Genomic DNA, 13,745 nt, shown 5'->3' on the forward strand with positions numbered 1-13,745 from the left:
TGTGTGTGACTCATATATTCCCTGGAGGAAACCATGGATTTGGAAGATCTTTTCATATAGGGTCAGAAAGAGAAATGACTACCAAGTGATGACTAAGAAATAATGTATAAAACTCTCAGGAAAAGACATCTAACACATTTCCCTACTTTTGGTGGTGTGGCTGAAATATTTTAGTTAATGGATGTGAGAGTACTTCAGCCCTGATTAGATTTTCACTGTTAAACTGCAAAACTTTGGCACCAGAGGGCAATGTTGGGCAAATATTGCAGAATTGTCCAATTCAGGAAATTGCGATCTTGAAATTGTCTTTCAGACATTCTAATATATTTCTCTGTCTTTTAAAACTCACTTGTGTGGCCTAAGTTTTAAGTTTTATCTTGATTTCAATTTATGTCTAGAAATCTGAAGTCTAGTTCATTTTTATCTTGATTTTTTTCCCATTTAAGTGAATTTTAATGCTTTCTTTATGTCTTTACTTTTTAAAACTTTGAAGTTTTACCAAACAGTAGAACTCTGAAACTGGGGGAATTGACTGCTGCTTTCTTGTTTTTGTATAAGTGTACATGAAGCTCTTCAGTTTCTAGTCCAGGTCTAGTGTGTGCTTAGTGCAGGTGTTTTGGCATTTACATTGTGTTTATTCTCTAAAAAAATCCCTTTGTTTTCAAGGTTTGCATTACATATTAGAGAATATTTAGAGGTCCCTGTCAGTGTTGTTTATTTACATTTGATACAGTTGATAGTAAACAAGACATTGGAAGGTTTGTCAGTTTTTTTATCACTAATTTTGCTGGACTTTAAGTCCTGGATGAAAGTTTTTAGTTGAGATGAATCCTGAATAATTAAAATGTATCTGAATATTAGACCAAGTGATAGATTGGTGGTTTTGAGAGTAAAATAATGTTTAAAAGCCTTCTGTACCAGTTTTGAAAGTGAGTTCTGGAGAGTGTATGGATCCACCTTTTATTTATGTTCTAAGACTTGCTTCAGCCAAAGCAAAAACAGCAGAATTGTGGTGAAAATTGAGGTTATATCAGTGTTAAAGAGACAATGTTCATCTCATTTCTGTGGGGTGAATCCCACTGGAAGGATTAATGTGGGAATCAAAAAGTCTCAGTGCTCTGATACACTGGGTGGTGAATATATAGAAAGACAAAGTTAGGTTTTACTTTTTTGTGGATTGTTTCTGACAGCTGAAGTCTCCATGTGAAATGGGAGGAAAATGAAAATTCAGTAGAAATGAGGGTGTGGCAGAGTATTTACTTACAACTCAAGTAAAATGGCAAAATGGAATTTTGTGCAATCTCAAGGACAGACTTCTCTAATGCAGCTTTCCACAAAGCCAAAGTAGTTTCGGTGAATTAGATGTTGTCTCAAGAGGGTCAAGTCTACAAAGAAGTAATTGCTAGAACAAAGATTTTACAGATTTTGGGTATGTTATGTGTTTTTCTGTGGCTCAGACCATGAGTTGTTTCATCTCTCTTCACAGTAGTAGTATGTTCCTCTTTAAGTTCTCAGTTTCATGAAACATCCACATGGAGTTGAGATTTAATCCAGTTGTGCTTACTGCTTTTATTGATGGAGGTCTTTGTGTAGCATCTTTATTCAAAAATAAAAATAAATATGTCTATAGAAAAACAACTGGTAACTTGGATTTATATGCTTTCCAAAATCAGATTTACTTTTAACAGCACATTCTATGCTCAAGCATCTTCAATTCATTAACCAAGCTTAAAGAAAACCCCCGGTCTATAAGAGCAACAATACTGTGTTCAGAAATTTCTTCAATGATTTTTTTTTCTGCTTCATTTCTCTTTTTGTCCCATGTTTTAAATTTAGGATGCTAAAAGATTTCTCTGACACTAAGGGAGTAACTGCAGGCATTTAGGCTTGAGAGGATCAGTTCAGCAAAATAAATGCATTATTCCAGCTCACTGAAATGTTTAGGTTGATGGTTAAGCTAGACTTGCTCTGTTATCTGTAAATACAAATATTTTTAAAATTTTTTTTTATCTTAGAAAACATATTTTGGCCAGGTAATTAAAGCTAAGCAAGATCTGCTATTGATGTTTGATTTCCACTGCTCAAAATCTATCAAATATTCAAGTTTAAGTCACAGGTACAATTAAATGTAGGTACAAAGCAGCACCATGCAGATGATTTTTTCACTGTGCTAGTTTTTAAAAAACTAATTTTTATTAGTTTTTCATATATCATTCCCAGGTCAGTTCCTGAGACGCGTTTCCACGTTGAATTCAAATCATGCTGTAATTCTGGATGCACACTGCAGTCACTGCAACTTAAACCCCAAAATAACTGCTATGAGTTAATTGGAATAAATCATAAAAGTTTGGCTGATGTAATGCATGGGATTAAAATAAAAGTATGTAGCATAAAAATGTAAGTGTGTGTCATAAATGGATTTATCTGTGTAATGTGTTTTTTCAGGGTCTCTTGACAACTGGAGTAGAATTCGAATCTCTCCCTGCTGCCCTTTCCCTCCCTGCAGAATCTGGGCTCTATCCCGTGACTCTTGTTGGGGTTCCCCAGACCACGGGGCACATCACTGTCAATGGTAAGGAATGGCTCTACTCACTCTCTGTTGGCAGAACAACCTGAGTTTTACACCCTTGTGGGTTGTGTGGCTTTGTTTGCCACGTGTGTGTTCACCACTCTAAATTCTCCTCAGTAAGTAAAAGAAAAAAGAAAACCAGGGAATCTGTTCCCTGTACCAGGCTTCATTAAAAACAGCCTGATGAATCACTTGGTTGCAGCAGCAGTAACGAGCACATTCTTGGAGTATCTCATGTGTGAGAGGATGAGGATAATGAACTCCAGCTCCCCTTTATTAATGCTTTCATTTGGAAAGCATCTGAGGAGGATTACTTGAACTTTTTTCTTGAGAATGCAGAAGATAATCTTTCAGGTTTTTTTTTTTTCCTTAATTAATCGTGTTCTTGTAAGATTACAGAAATTTTTGCAGATTGCTTCTGTGGAAACAATTTAGCTAGGGTGTACAGCCTGTTGCAGGCAAGATATCGTTTCATTAATAAGCCTAAATAAAATCGTGTTTGTAGTAAGGAAGAAAATTAAAGAGCTTTTACAAAAGGCTAGCAGACCTAGAAAAGGAGGCATATGTGGAGAGGATGGATTCAACATGTAGCAGGAGTGAATCATCTTTCCAAATCACATTTTTAAACATGTCTTCCTGGAATGCAAAGTTAGGATACTGGATAAGAACCATTTTAGTAAAGCTAAGCACTAAAAGATGGCTTTGAACTTGAAGAAACTCTGTTCTCACTGAGTTTTTCTTAAGTGCTTTTGTGTCTGCCCATAAAACAATTTTTCATGTGTTTTTTTTTTTTCCCAGAAACTATTTCAGTAAATATAGAATAACATCAAAGCATTCAGAACATTTGTACTGTAGTTGTCTCCTTTGAGTTCCACATACTAAAAATGTATTGCAAGTAGAGGAGTTAGTTTCTGTACTTGGCAGCTTTTTGTGTATCAATGTATCAAATTTTCCTTCAGATATAACTCATAAATATTGCTTGGTAAGGAATCTGCAGAGAGGTATTTTTCTATTAAATTGAACTTTCAGAAGTTATGGTCTTTCATGGCAGGTGTCTGTGTTTATGCATGCATATTTTTTCCATTAATAATTTCCTTTAGGATTCTTCTATCCTTCTGGATCTAGTTGAGATTCTTTCCTATGAACATTTTTCTGAGGAAATAGGGGAACGTATGTTGAAGGTGGACATGTTTTATGTGCATCAGTGAATTTGGTGACGAGGTATAAAATGATGTCCATGCTATGACTTGTGATGTTGATCTTGTAAAGAATTCTGCAGAAGTTACTGTGATGCATTGCAGAAATTAGTGTCTCTTTACAATTTCTTTTATTTTACATGCCACAGATGCAGAGGTGAACATATGTTGTTTGTACATTGTCAGGTACTTATAAATATTATTTCAGGGGTTTGAAAGTCCTGTACATGTTATGTGTCCTGAGAAGATTTTCTTGTGGAGAAGGTGGTGGTTTGGGTAGCAGATGCACTGACAAGATCTGACCAGTAAACTTAGTACTTTTAGACCTGCCAGAAAACAGTAAAAATCACAACATAACTAGTGTTTTCTTCTAAAATTCAGGTTATCATACTTCAGTTTTTGGAGTCTTCAGTGATTGTCTTCTGGACAATCTGCCAGGAGTGAAGACCAATGGCTGCACTGTTGAAGTCATTCCAGCCTTGCCAAGGTTGCAGATCAGTACCTCCCTTCCAAGGTGAAAAATTAAATTAAATGATGATTTTATTTGGTCATATTTAAGTGTTAGTCACACGTTGAATAAATGCTCTTCCACGTGAGTGTATAATCACTGCTTCAGTAAAAAAGGGCACAATCTAAATCTGTGTTTTTGCTTTAGAATGCAAACCTGAGTTTTTTGTTTTACTGCTTGAAACCATGGAATTTCATATAAATATGCAGAAATAATTTTGCAATATTGTTGTGCTCAAAACTTTGATTTTGGGCAAAGAGGGGTGTATCAAGCCAAGAATTCACTGTTTTTATCTTAACAATCCAGTCGAGGCATTATTGTTAATTCAAACCAATTATCACAGAAGAAAGAATATGTAAGAGAGAGGAATATACAGAAGAAGAATCACTAATAAATACATGTATATGTACATTTATACACCAACTGAAAACATGATTTTCTTTGCTTTTTAGTATGCAATTCCATGGTTGTTTGTCTCAACGTGAGGGGGGAAAAAGCAATTCCTTCTTCCCTTTCACTCCACATGCTCAAATTTCAGAGCCCTGAAATGCTAACAGTACATAACAGTACATTCTGAATGATCAAAAAATACTTGTTTGAAGTCCTCGTCACAGTTCTGTTCTGAAAGACTGAAATCTGTTCCTGTTTGTGGAGGCTGCTTGTCTTGTGTCAAGGAAGGACAGGATCAAAGGGAAGGATGGTAGGAATATCTGAAAAAAGAAGTGGAATTATTGATCATTAATCTCAGTAACTTCTGTCCTTGTATCCTTGATGCCTTCTGACCACTCTGCATTAGCACAAAATGGAACCTTTGCCCATCTGTCTTGTTCTGCAACCTCCTTCCCTCATTTGTGTTCCGAAGAGTTCATTTCTAGTCACTGTTTCACCTTTCACACTGGGAATTTTTCCCAGGATCCACTGCTATGAGGTTTATGCCCTGCACTGTCCACTGAACCTGCTCATTGTAGTGACCTGCTCTTGCCTTTTTTTTCTCCTTCCCCCTTCCTTACAGTTTTTGCAGGTAGTTTAACAAACTTTCAGAGTTAGAATATGTATTCTATATTGCTTGAAATCTGCCTTGCCTTATGCATAAATTACTAATTTTTGTCCTCAATGGTTCTAAAAATGGGAATGGAAAATGGTATCTAGTGTCTTCAGCAGTAGTTTCTGAGTCTTCCAAGAACAGTGAATAGAGTAACTTGGACAGGCTTTAACATTTCCATCATAATGTGAATTTGATACCCCATAATGAGTTTATTTGTCACATTTTGTAGGTCTGCTCATACACTTCAGCCTTCTTCAGGGGATGAAATCTCCACTAACGTGTCTGTCCAGCTGTACAATGGAGAGACACAGCAGCTCATCATTAAATTAGAAAATATTGGAACAGAACCGTTGGAGAAACTGGAGGTGACAGCAAAAACAGTCAACACCAAGGGTGTGTATGCTGATTTCTATTTGGAAATAATCATGCTGACTTCTCTGATAAAAGGGAGATTATTTGTGTTATACTTCTTTTAGATCAGTTTAGAATGAATATCATAGTCCTCATTACAGAGATAAAATAATTCAGTTTGATTTTATTGTAGGAATATAGAAATGAAAGAGAATGTAAGAAAATGTAGAAAGATGAAGGAGATCGTAGAATCATTTGTGTGTTAAAGGGTCACCTGCTTTTTGGAAATCTAGATTTAATTTCAGTGTTACTTGGGGAAAAAATCTTGAGGCGATTACTTGTAAAGAGGAAGAATCTTGTGTGTAAATTATTTTCTCCTTATGTCTAAATATGCTGATTAGTTCATTAAATGGATTACTATTAGCAGTAATGTTGTCCTACTTGAGGGAGTGGAAGTAAATAAGCCTGTTTCTATTTCACTCAGTGAGCAGTAAGGAAAAAAATGGAGAGAAGACTTTAAAAGACAAGGCAGTAAATAAAATAAGCTATTGTGAGTTAAAAGAGTAATTGAAGCTCTGGATGAAATACAGCACATCCCCTGTGTACACTTAATTCTCTTGAAATACTCTGCCCATGTTAGTATTATAAAGCAGTCTGATAGGTGAATCCTGCTTTTGTTTTGTGATGTATGTTTTTTTGGTTTGTCCTCTGAGGGATTGTTATGAAAATGGTCTTAACAGAAGTACTGCAGGTGACAAGCAGCATAATCTTTACTGACAGTAGAAATACCTTATTTTATTGCAGGTTTTATTCTGTCAGTGCCAGAGCATTAAAATGCAGTGTGATACCTTGTGATTTCTGTTCATTTGAGTATTCAAGCTCGTGATTTTTTTTATAACAGAGTATCCCCTTCTCCACAACCTCAGAGAATAGGAGTTGCCAATCATCTCAAAATAGATTTTCGATCTGAGACTTGTTACCAGGAATAATTTTAGGAGTTGAAACGTATGATGACTTACTGTTCTTTTTTCAGAAATTCCAAAATGCTCCTCCTGGGCCAGAGGCTGCATTTATGGAATGGAAAGGCCAAATACAGCACTCAGGTGGAGAAATTTATGTATTAAATGGCAGAGTAAATGGGCCTGTGAATCACATGTTAATCAGAATTTTTGTACATAACATTACAGTTAATGGATTCACAATGTAGAAAAAGAGACTCATGCTTACTTTGAAACCACCATCTCTCCATGACAACTTTTGTTAAAAACAGTGGGAAAAAAGGAGAATAGTTGATAGACTCACCTCTAAGTTCAGTAAAACTTCCAATTGTACTTCATCCTGTATTTTCTTTCTCTATTGAAGATGTTTACAATGGAGCTCCCTTGTGTATTTGACAGTGTCTTAAATGTTATTAGGCATGATAATTATCTCTCAGAAAAGGGAAAATTTTTGATGAGTAAGCTTTAAGCGTGCATACTCAAAAAATGAAACTTAAATCTCTATCTCAGAAAAACAGTAGAGTGAGTTTTGAGAGTCACCAAATGATATTTGTTCTGACAGTGTGAGAATGAGAACTGTGCCATCAGAATCATGCAATCAGAAATGTCTTTGTGGTCAGGGACCTCTGGAAATCATCTTAACCTTCTTTTGAAAGCAGGACTTAAGGTGATCCAGGGTCCTGGCATGCAGAATGTTCAGCTCATTGTGTTGTCTCACAGAAGTGAATGCACCCCTGTATTTGTAAAGTGTGCTTGAGATGAACTATGTTATTGGAGGAAAGAAAAAACAGACTTAAGTGTGACTTTTTAAATTACTGTGCTGTGGAAACAATGTAAAGCACTGAAAAAAGCTGTCCCTGGCAGAAGAACACATAAGGTCCACATGAAGCATGCAATGTTATTTCAAATGTGATTGCATGGAGGTGTTGCAGAGTATCATAGAATCAGTCACTGAATGGTTTGGGTGGGAAAGGACCTTAAAGACCTTGGACTTCCAATTCTCCTGTCATCAGCAAGGACACCTTCCACTATTCCAGATTGCTCAGACCCCATCCAGCCTGGCCTTGAACACTTCCAGATACAGGGCAGGTTCTCTGGGAAACATGTGCCAGGGCCTCACCACCCTCACAGTAAAGAATTTCTTCCCAATGCTTAAGCTAAACCTGTCCTCTGTCAGTTTGAAGCCATTCCCCTTCATTCTGTCACTACATGCCCTGTCCAAAGTACCTCTCCAGCTCTCTTGGAGCTCCTTTAAGCACTGGACAGGGCTCTAAGATCTACTCAGAGCCTTCTCTTCCCCAGGATGAACAACCTCAGCTCTGTCTTCATAGCAGAGGTGCTGTGATGCAGAGCAGAGTGGCCTCCTCTGGACTTTTTCCAACAGATCTTTCTTGTGTTGGGAATGGACCTTTGCCTTCTTCCATGGGCTCTCTTCCATTTTAGTTGTGACCATAAATTGATACAAATGCATGAAGCTGGGCTGACATTACTGTGAGATGGGATTCTGGTGGTCAGCAGGGAGCTGAAGGTTTGTAATGTCATCAGCTCAGTTTGGTCAGTGAATACATGCATGGAACTCATGGGGATATGACATTAAACCATCTCTAACAGCAACACAAACTCTTGGTGTTAAACATCCATGTGCAGGTGTCCATAGTATATTAAGAAGTTGTCTCAGGACAACATCTGTACTATTCTTCACTGAAATGTGCCTGTTCAAACTGCTCAAGGTGTCTCCTTCAAAGCTGGTGGTCACCTTCATTTGCCTGACCACAGCTTGCCAGTCAGCTTAAGAGCCCATGAGAAGCTGTTGGCCAATTCCAGCCAAATACAAAGAGCTCTCAGTCAACCTTTGTTACACCTGATTTCCTTTGGTTCTTTTTGTCTTGGCAGTTGCTTGTGAATCTCTTGCAGCTGCTGCCTGACCCATTTCCCTACTTTCTGTTTCTGGAGCCACAGCTTTTAGCAGAAAGTTGAAGTCTGTAAATGGCAAGCATTCTCTTTTTTCACTGTTGTTGGCTTTATAGCCAGTCACTGTCCTTGAGGAAGCCAACTTCTCAGGCATTGTTTTGAGTGGTGTCATGTTAATGAGAGCCTCTGGAGGTAAGACTTTCACTCTTGCCTTCCCTTACTTCTCTTACGTCACTATCAGTTGCAGCTTGTTGGGTTTTCTGCTCTGGCCCTCAGATAAATAAGAACTTGCAGCTCTGTACAGTTCATAAAGGACATCACAGGGCTTTGAGTCCTTCAGCAGCTGTGTGTTATGGAACAGATCCTGAGGCATATCAGCAAGAGGGACTTGTCATACTGCCACAATAGACACATCTGTCATGGCTTTTAGTGTCTCTCTGCACCCCTGAGCCAGGCTGGGGCATCTGTAGGTTGAACATCACATGTCCATACTGTCAGGGTCAGCTCTGTGTCACCTTACACTGTCCCTCACCAGGTCAGACAGTTTAATCCTTTTTTTGGAAAGATGACCTGTGCAGAGCTGGATGCCTTCCCTTTGGCTCTAGTCAGCTCTTGTTAGAGGCTTTTTGTGTCTCAGATAAGCGAGTGCAGTCCAAAGGCTTTGATAAACCAACTGTTTGATCCACTCAGGGGCAAATATAACCCAGGTGCTTTCAAACTTGAGACTTGAGAAGAGCCCACCAGGCAATCTTAATGTAAGTGCTGAGCCCAGCTAAACACACTGAATGACCCTGGGTAAAGCAAAATCCTCATTCATCTTTCCTAGAAGTGACAGACCTCAGGAATTTAAATGTAGAGAATTAGGTTCACCTGTCCAGCTATATTCTTCCCATGGCCTTTGAATACATCTGCCGGCCCACAAATGAAGAATTTACTTGGAGGTTCAGGAAGAACTGTGAATATCCAGGACTAGATCTATTTACCTTTTTTGCTAAAGAAAACTTTGTAAATTCTTTCAAATTGGAATTGGATTATTGTGGTGGGTTGACCCTGGCTGGATGCCAGATACCCATCAAAGCTGCTCTGTCATTCCCCTCCACAAATGGCCAGGGGGAAGAAAATGTAATTAAAGTCTCATGAGTTCAGGATCAGGAGAGATCACTCACTGATTGCTGTAACAGGCAAAACAGACTCGCCTTGGGGATATTAATTGAATTTTATTGCTAACAAAATTGGACAGGATAATAAGAAGTAAAATATATATTAAAAACAGCTCCCCCCACCACTCCCTCTTTCCCAGATTTTCCATCCTCTCCCAAAGTGGCACAGGGAGGTGGAGATGGGGCGGCAGCCAGTTCATCACACGTTGTTCCTGCTGCTGTTCAGGGAGAGGACTCCTTCCCCTGGTTCCCTTGGGCTGCAGGGGAATCTCAGCTCTGACCCCTGGAGCATCTCCTGCCCCTCCTTCTCCAATGACTTTTGGTGTCTGCAGAGTTGTTCCTCTCAGATATTCTCACTCTCCTCTGAACACAATTACTTCTGTGCAATGGCTTCTTTCCTTCCTGAGTGTGTTATCCCAGTGGAAAGAACATAACAAGTCCTGCAGGTTCGTTTCTATCTACCAGGTCTAGGAGAAGTTAAAATGTATGAATGCCAATGTGTGTGCATTTGGAACTGATAGTTATTTTGAGTTTATAAAATAAACTATAGCCAAAAGCCAGATTTACCAGAAGATTTAAGATTGCAAAGAATTAAGGTTCTCATTTTCTCAAAAGAGTTTTCTATCAAGTTTCTCTATGCAGAATGTCAGTGTGGGCTTTTTCTTTGGCAGACCTTAAAATCTGTTAAAAGTTAGATTTGCCTAGGATGACCCAAAGTTAGTTTCTGGGTAATCTTTTACATGATATTTGTTAGGATTTTAGTGATTTAGTACCCAGTAAAATGAAACAGGTTGCTATTTACAACTCCTGATAACAGTTCCTTGTAACTTAAGATATTTGCCAAACACAGATTTTGGGCTTGAGGAAGAGCTGAATGCAGGCTTGCCCCAGTTTAGCCTTCCACTGAACTGAAAGATCTGAAGCCAGAGTATAATTCACTGTAATACTGATTACTAACAAGGTCAATGTTGTTAAACTATAACCAAGTGTCAGATAAATACAAAGTAGCTGTTTCTCTACATCTACAAAAAGTTCTATCTTGAGCTTTTAGCTCAAGCATTTAGATCTTGTGTTGTAATTAGTGGTGTTAATTAGAAAGTATCTGAAAGGGCTGTTCTCACTTCAAAAGTCTTGTCACTTGTAATGTCTTCAAATAAATCTCTTACTTAATAAAAACAGGTTTTGGAAAGAGTTTGGTGCTCCAGTGCTTGGGATATCTCCTTCTTTGTTTACACTGAGGTAAAACACTCCTTTAGCATATTGGATTTTTACTTAACAGGAAAAGGGGATAGAGATTGCCATATTTATCAACTTCTTTTATTTTGAGTAGTAGAAAATTATCAGAATGGTAACGTGGTTCCAGCTAAATCATTAGGTGAGATGGAGTTGAGTTTAAGGAAACAATTTTTGTGAGGATTTTTTATATTTACCTTGTCTTTATTTTTGTAAAGAGATTTGTACTATTGATTTGATGGGGAAAAACACAAGACAACATCTGGTGGTCTGTGAGAAGAGTATCTTTCAGGCAAAGCTTTTATTGTTTAAGTAGAACTTAATGGAAAAATATTCTCTTCATTTTCTCCTTCAAAAGGGAAACCAAAGGTTTCTGTGCAAATCAACATGATTTGAACATAATCTGGAATTCTGATTGCTGCTCTTGAAAGATCCTTTACTGCAGGTTGTAGTAGTTGAGGCAGACTGCCCACCCCGTTCCCCCAAACATGGATCTTAAATGGTGCTTTTGGAAAGGTTCTGAAATCACGGCAGGTTTTAATTACCGTGTTCTTATCAAGTAGCTTGGGAGGATGTAGAGATGAACTGTGTGACTTTCAGTGGTCCCTGTTATGCAAGGCTGTGCTCAAATGATGTTTAAATGAGCTTTTAGAGGAATTCTCCAATATACTTTGGAGATAAGATGCATTACTATAATAAATCAATAAACATATCTTTAGGACTCTCCCAGTCAAACCATCATGCTTATTTTATGTATTAATAGACTTTCTTGTAGCATTTAGCATTGTCTGGTCTTGCATATAAATGAATTTATGGATGGGCTGGGTTGACCCTGGCCAGAACTCAAGACCCAGTGTAGATGAACAGAAAATTCTGGGGTTTTTCCCCCTTTGTATAATTGTCTGGCACATCAGGTTTATGAGGGAAGACTTAATAATTACAGATCCCCTATCTCAAATGGACCAAAGACAAATAATTTATTATTTATTAAACACATTTTCTTTTGTCATGGACTAATCCTATCTGGCATCCTTAATTATTTGGTCTTGCAAAAAGCTGCTTCTCAGCTTTAATAAAGGACTTTATAAAAAAATGAAAGCCAATAGTCTTCTTAGCCTTCTCTATTGCTCAGTAAATAACTGAAGAATGATGGTACAGATGTTTCAGGATTTCAACTGGTTAAGTTTGTGTATTTGGATGAAAAGTGCTCTGCGTTCATGTGACACCTCCTAAACTGAACTGTGTAGTATTCAAAACTACATGAACATTTAGAACTCCTGCAGGCTGCATTTAAAGTTTATATTTAGTGCTGCCTATTACACATTTTTTTTTCTGGTAGAGATTTTCTTCACTTAAATTTATATTTTGAGCTTTGTGATCTGTGTAATTCCAGGTCAGTGTCAGTACCCAGTAAATTCTCTATCTTTCTTGTACTACATTAGTTTTAATTCCTTAATTCTGAATATTTTAGTTTTTAAACAGGTCATGAAAAATTGGTTAATACTCTCTATAGCAGTTCAAAACTGAAACTTCCTTAATGCAGGGCTTATGCTTATGAAATATTTACTCATTTTGATACAGAGAAGCTGTATGGAGATTTCTTGACTTGGAATCTAGAAGACACCCTCTGCCAGTTTCCTCTAAAACCTGGAAAGATTGCAACATTTATTGTAAACATTAAAGTGAAGCTGGACTTTTCTTGCCAAGAAAACCTTCTGCAGGATCTCAGTGACGGTGAGTTTTTCATTTCTCCTTGATTAGGAAGGTTGTATGTGCTGCTGGAAACACTTTTCTAATTGCAGTGCCATTTGTGTTAAACTGATTTGTGGTGTGGTTGCATGTTTGAATATTTGTGTCTTGTAAAGCAAAGGCAACCCTTGGCTGATTGAAGGGTGAATTTGTGAGGCAGCTGTGGGCATGAGAGTCTGGCCCAACTTCACCATCATGAGACCTTGCCCTGCTGTCTTTTAAAATACTTTTGGAAAGTGTTTTTGTGGTATCTCCTTGTATCCTTACCTTATGAAGGTAAAGAAAAGTAATTCACAACCATCAGTGGGATTGAAAGAAAAATAGCATTGAGTTGATTATTTAGTTATCCAGGATTGCAAAATTCTGAATGATTTCTGATTGCAGTTTTGCCTAAAGTGACAGACTGAAATTGAAGGCATAATCCCTCTAATATTTGTACTGCAGAGAAAGTACTGTGTGTTCAAACTTATTTTGAATAAAAGGAAGCTGCAGTGTTTGCTTCTATTAGAATTATTTGGAATTACAAGTACCAGACACTTGTTATAATGACTTCCTTTTTATAATAAACACACAGTCTTTCTGGAGTAATTACTCTACTCTGTATTTTTTCATTTGTCTGATATGTTTACATTGATTAAATTACCTTGACAAAACAAGATATTCCTGTATTAAAAACTCTTGTTATTTGGATTTTTTCCCGAGATCCTCTTGCAGGTATGCATTAACATTATAAGCAATCTTTCAGTATAGAAAAATACAACAAAATTAATGCAGAGCTTATTCAGGTTGAATAGGAATGATTTCTGTGAGTTACCTTCCAAATGCATTTAGACAAAAATTACAGTAGTTGTTAGTAATGATTGAAATATTTTGGTTTTGAAACCTCCCTAATGTAAAATAAAAAGATACTTTAAAAATATTTTAGGACTTAACTGCACAAACCTTACAGTGTTGCTACACTAAAGTTCAATATAGAGCTTGTTGAAAATACTGAAGGAATAGTGAAGGAAGAGCACACCCTGACA

At 37.4% G+C, this 13,745-nt stretch overlaps 1 protein-coding gene across 18 annotated transcripts in view; it reads left to right on the forward strand.

Moving 5' to 3' along the window:
* TRAPPC9 (trafficking protein particle complex subunit 9) overlaps nucleotides 1-13,745 on the forward strand; it is a 448,540-nt gene that overhangs the window by 60,959 nt on the left and 373,836 nt on the right. For all 18 annotated transcript variants that reach the window (XM_086877400.1, XM_086877457.1, XM_086877389.1 and 15 more), the window contains 4 exons: nucleotides 2,446-2,572; nucleotides 4,147-4,279; nucleotides 5,548-5,711; nucleotides 12,553-12,705. In XM_086877400.1, the coding sequence (XP_086733526.1) occupies nucleotides 2,446-2,572; nucleotides 4,147-4,279; nucleotides 5,548-5,711; nucleotides 12,553-12,705 (577 nt within the window). The remainder of the gene's footprint in view (nucleotides 1-2,445; nucleotides 2,573-4,146; nucleotides 4,280-5,547; nucleotides 5,712-12,552; nucleotides 12,706-13,745) is intronic.

This window comes from Cyanistes caeruleus, chromosome 1 (assembly GCF_971803275.1).
Source record: "Cyanistes caeruleus chromosome 1, bCyaCae1.hap1.1, whole genome shotgun sequence".
Lineage (NCBI taxonomy): Eukaryota > Metazoa > Chordata > Aves > Passeriformes > Paridae > Cyanistes > Cyanistes caeruleus.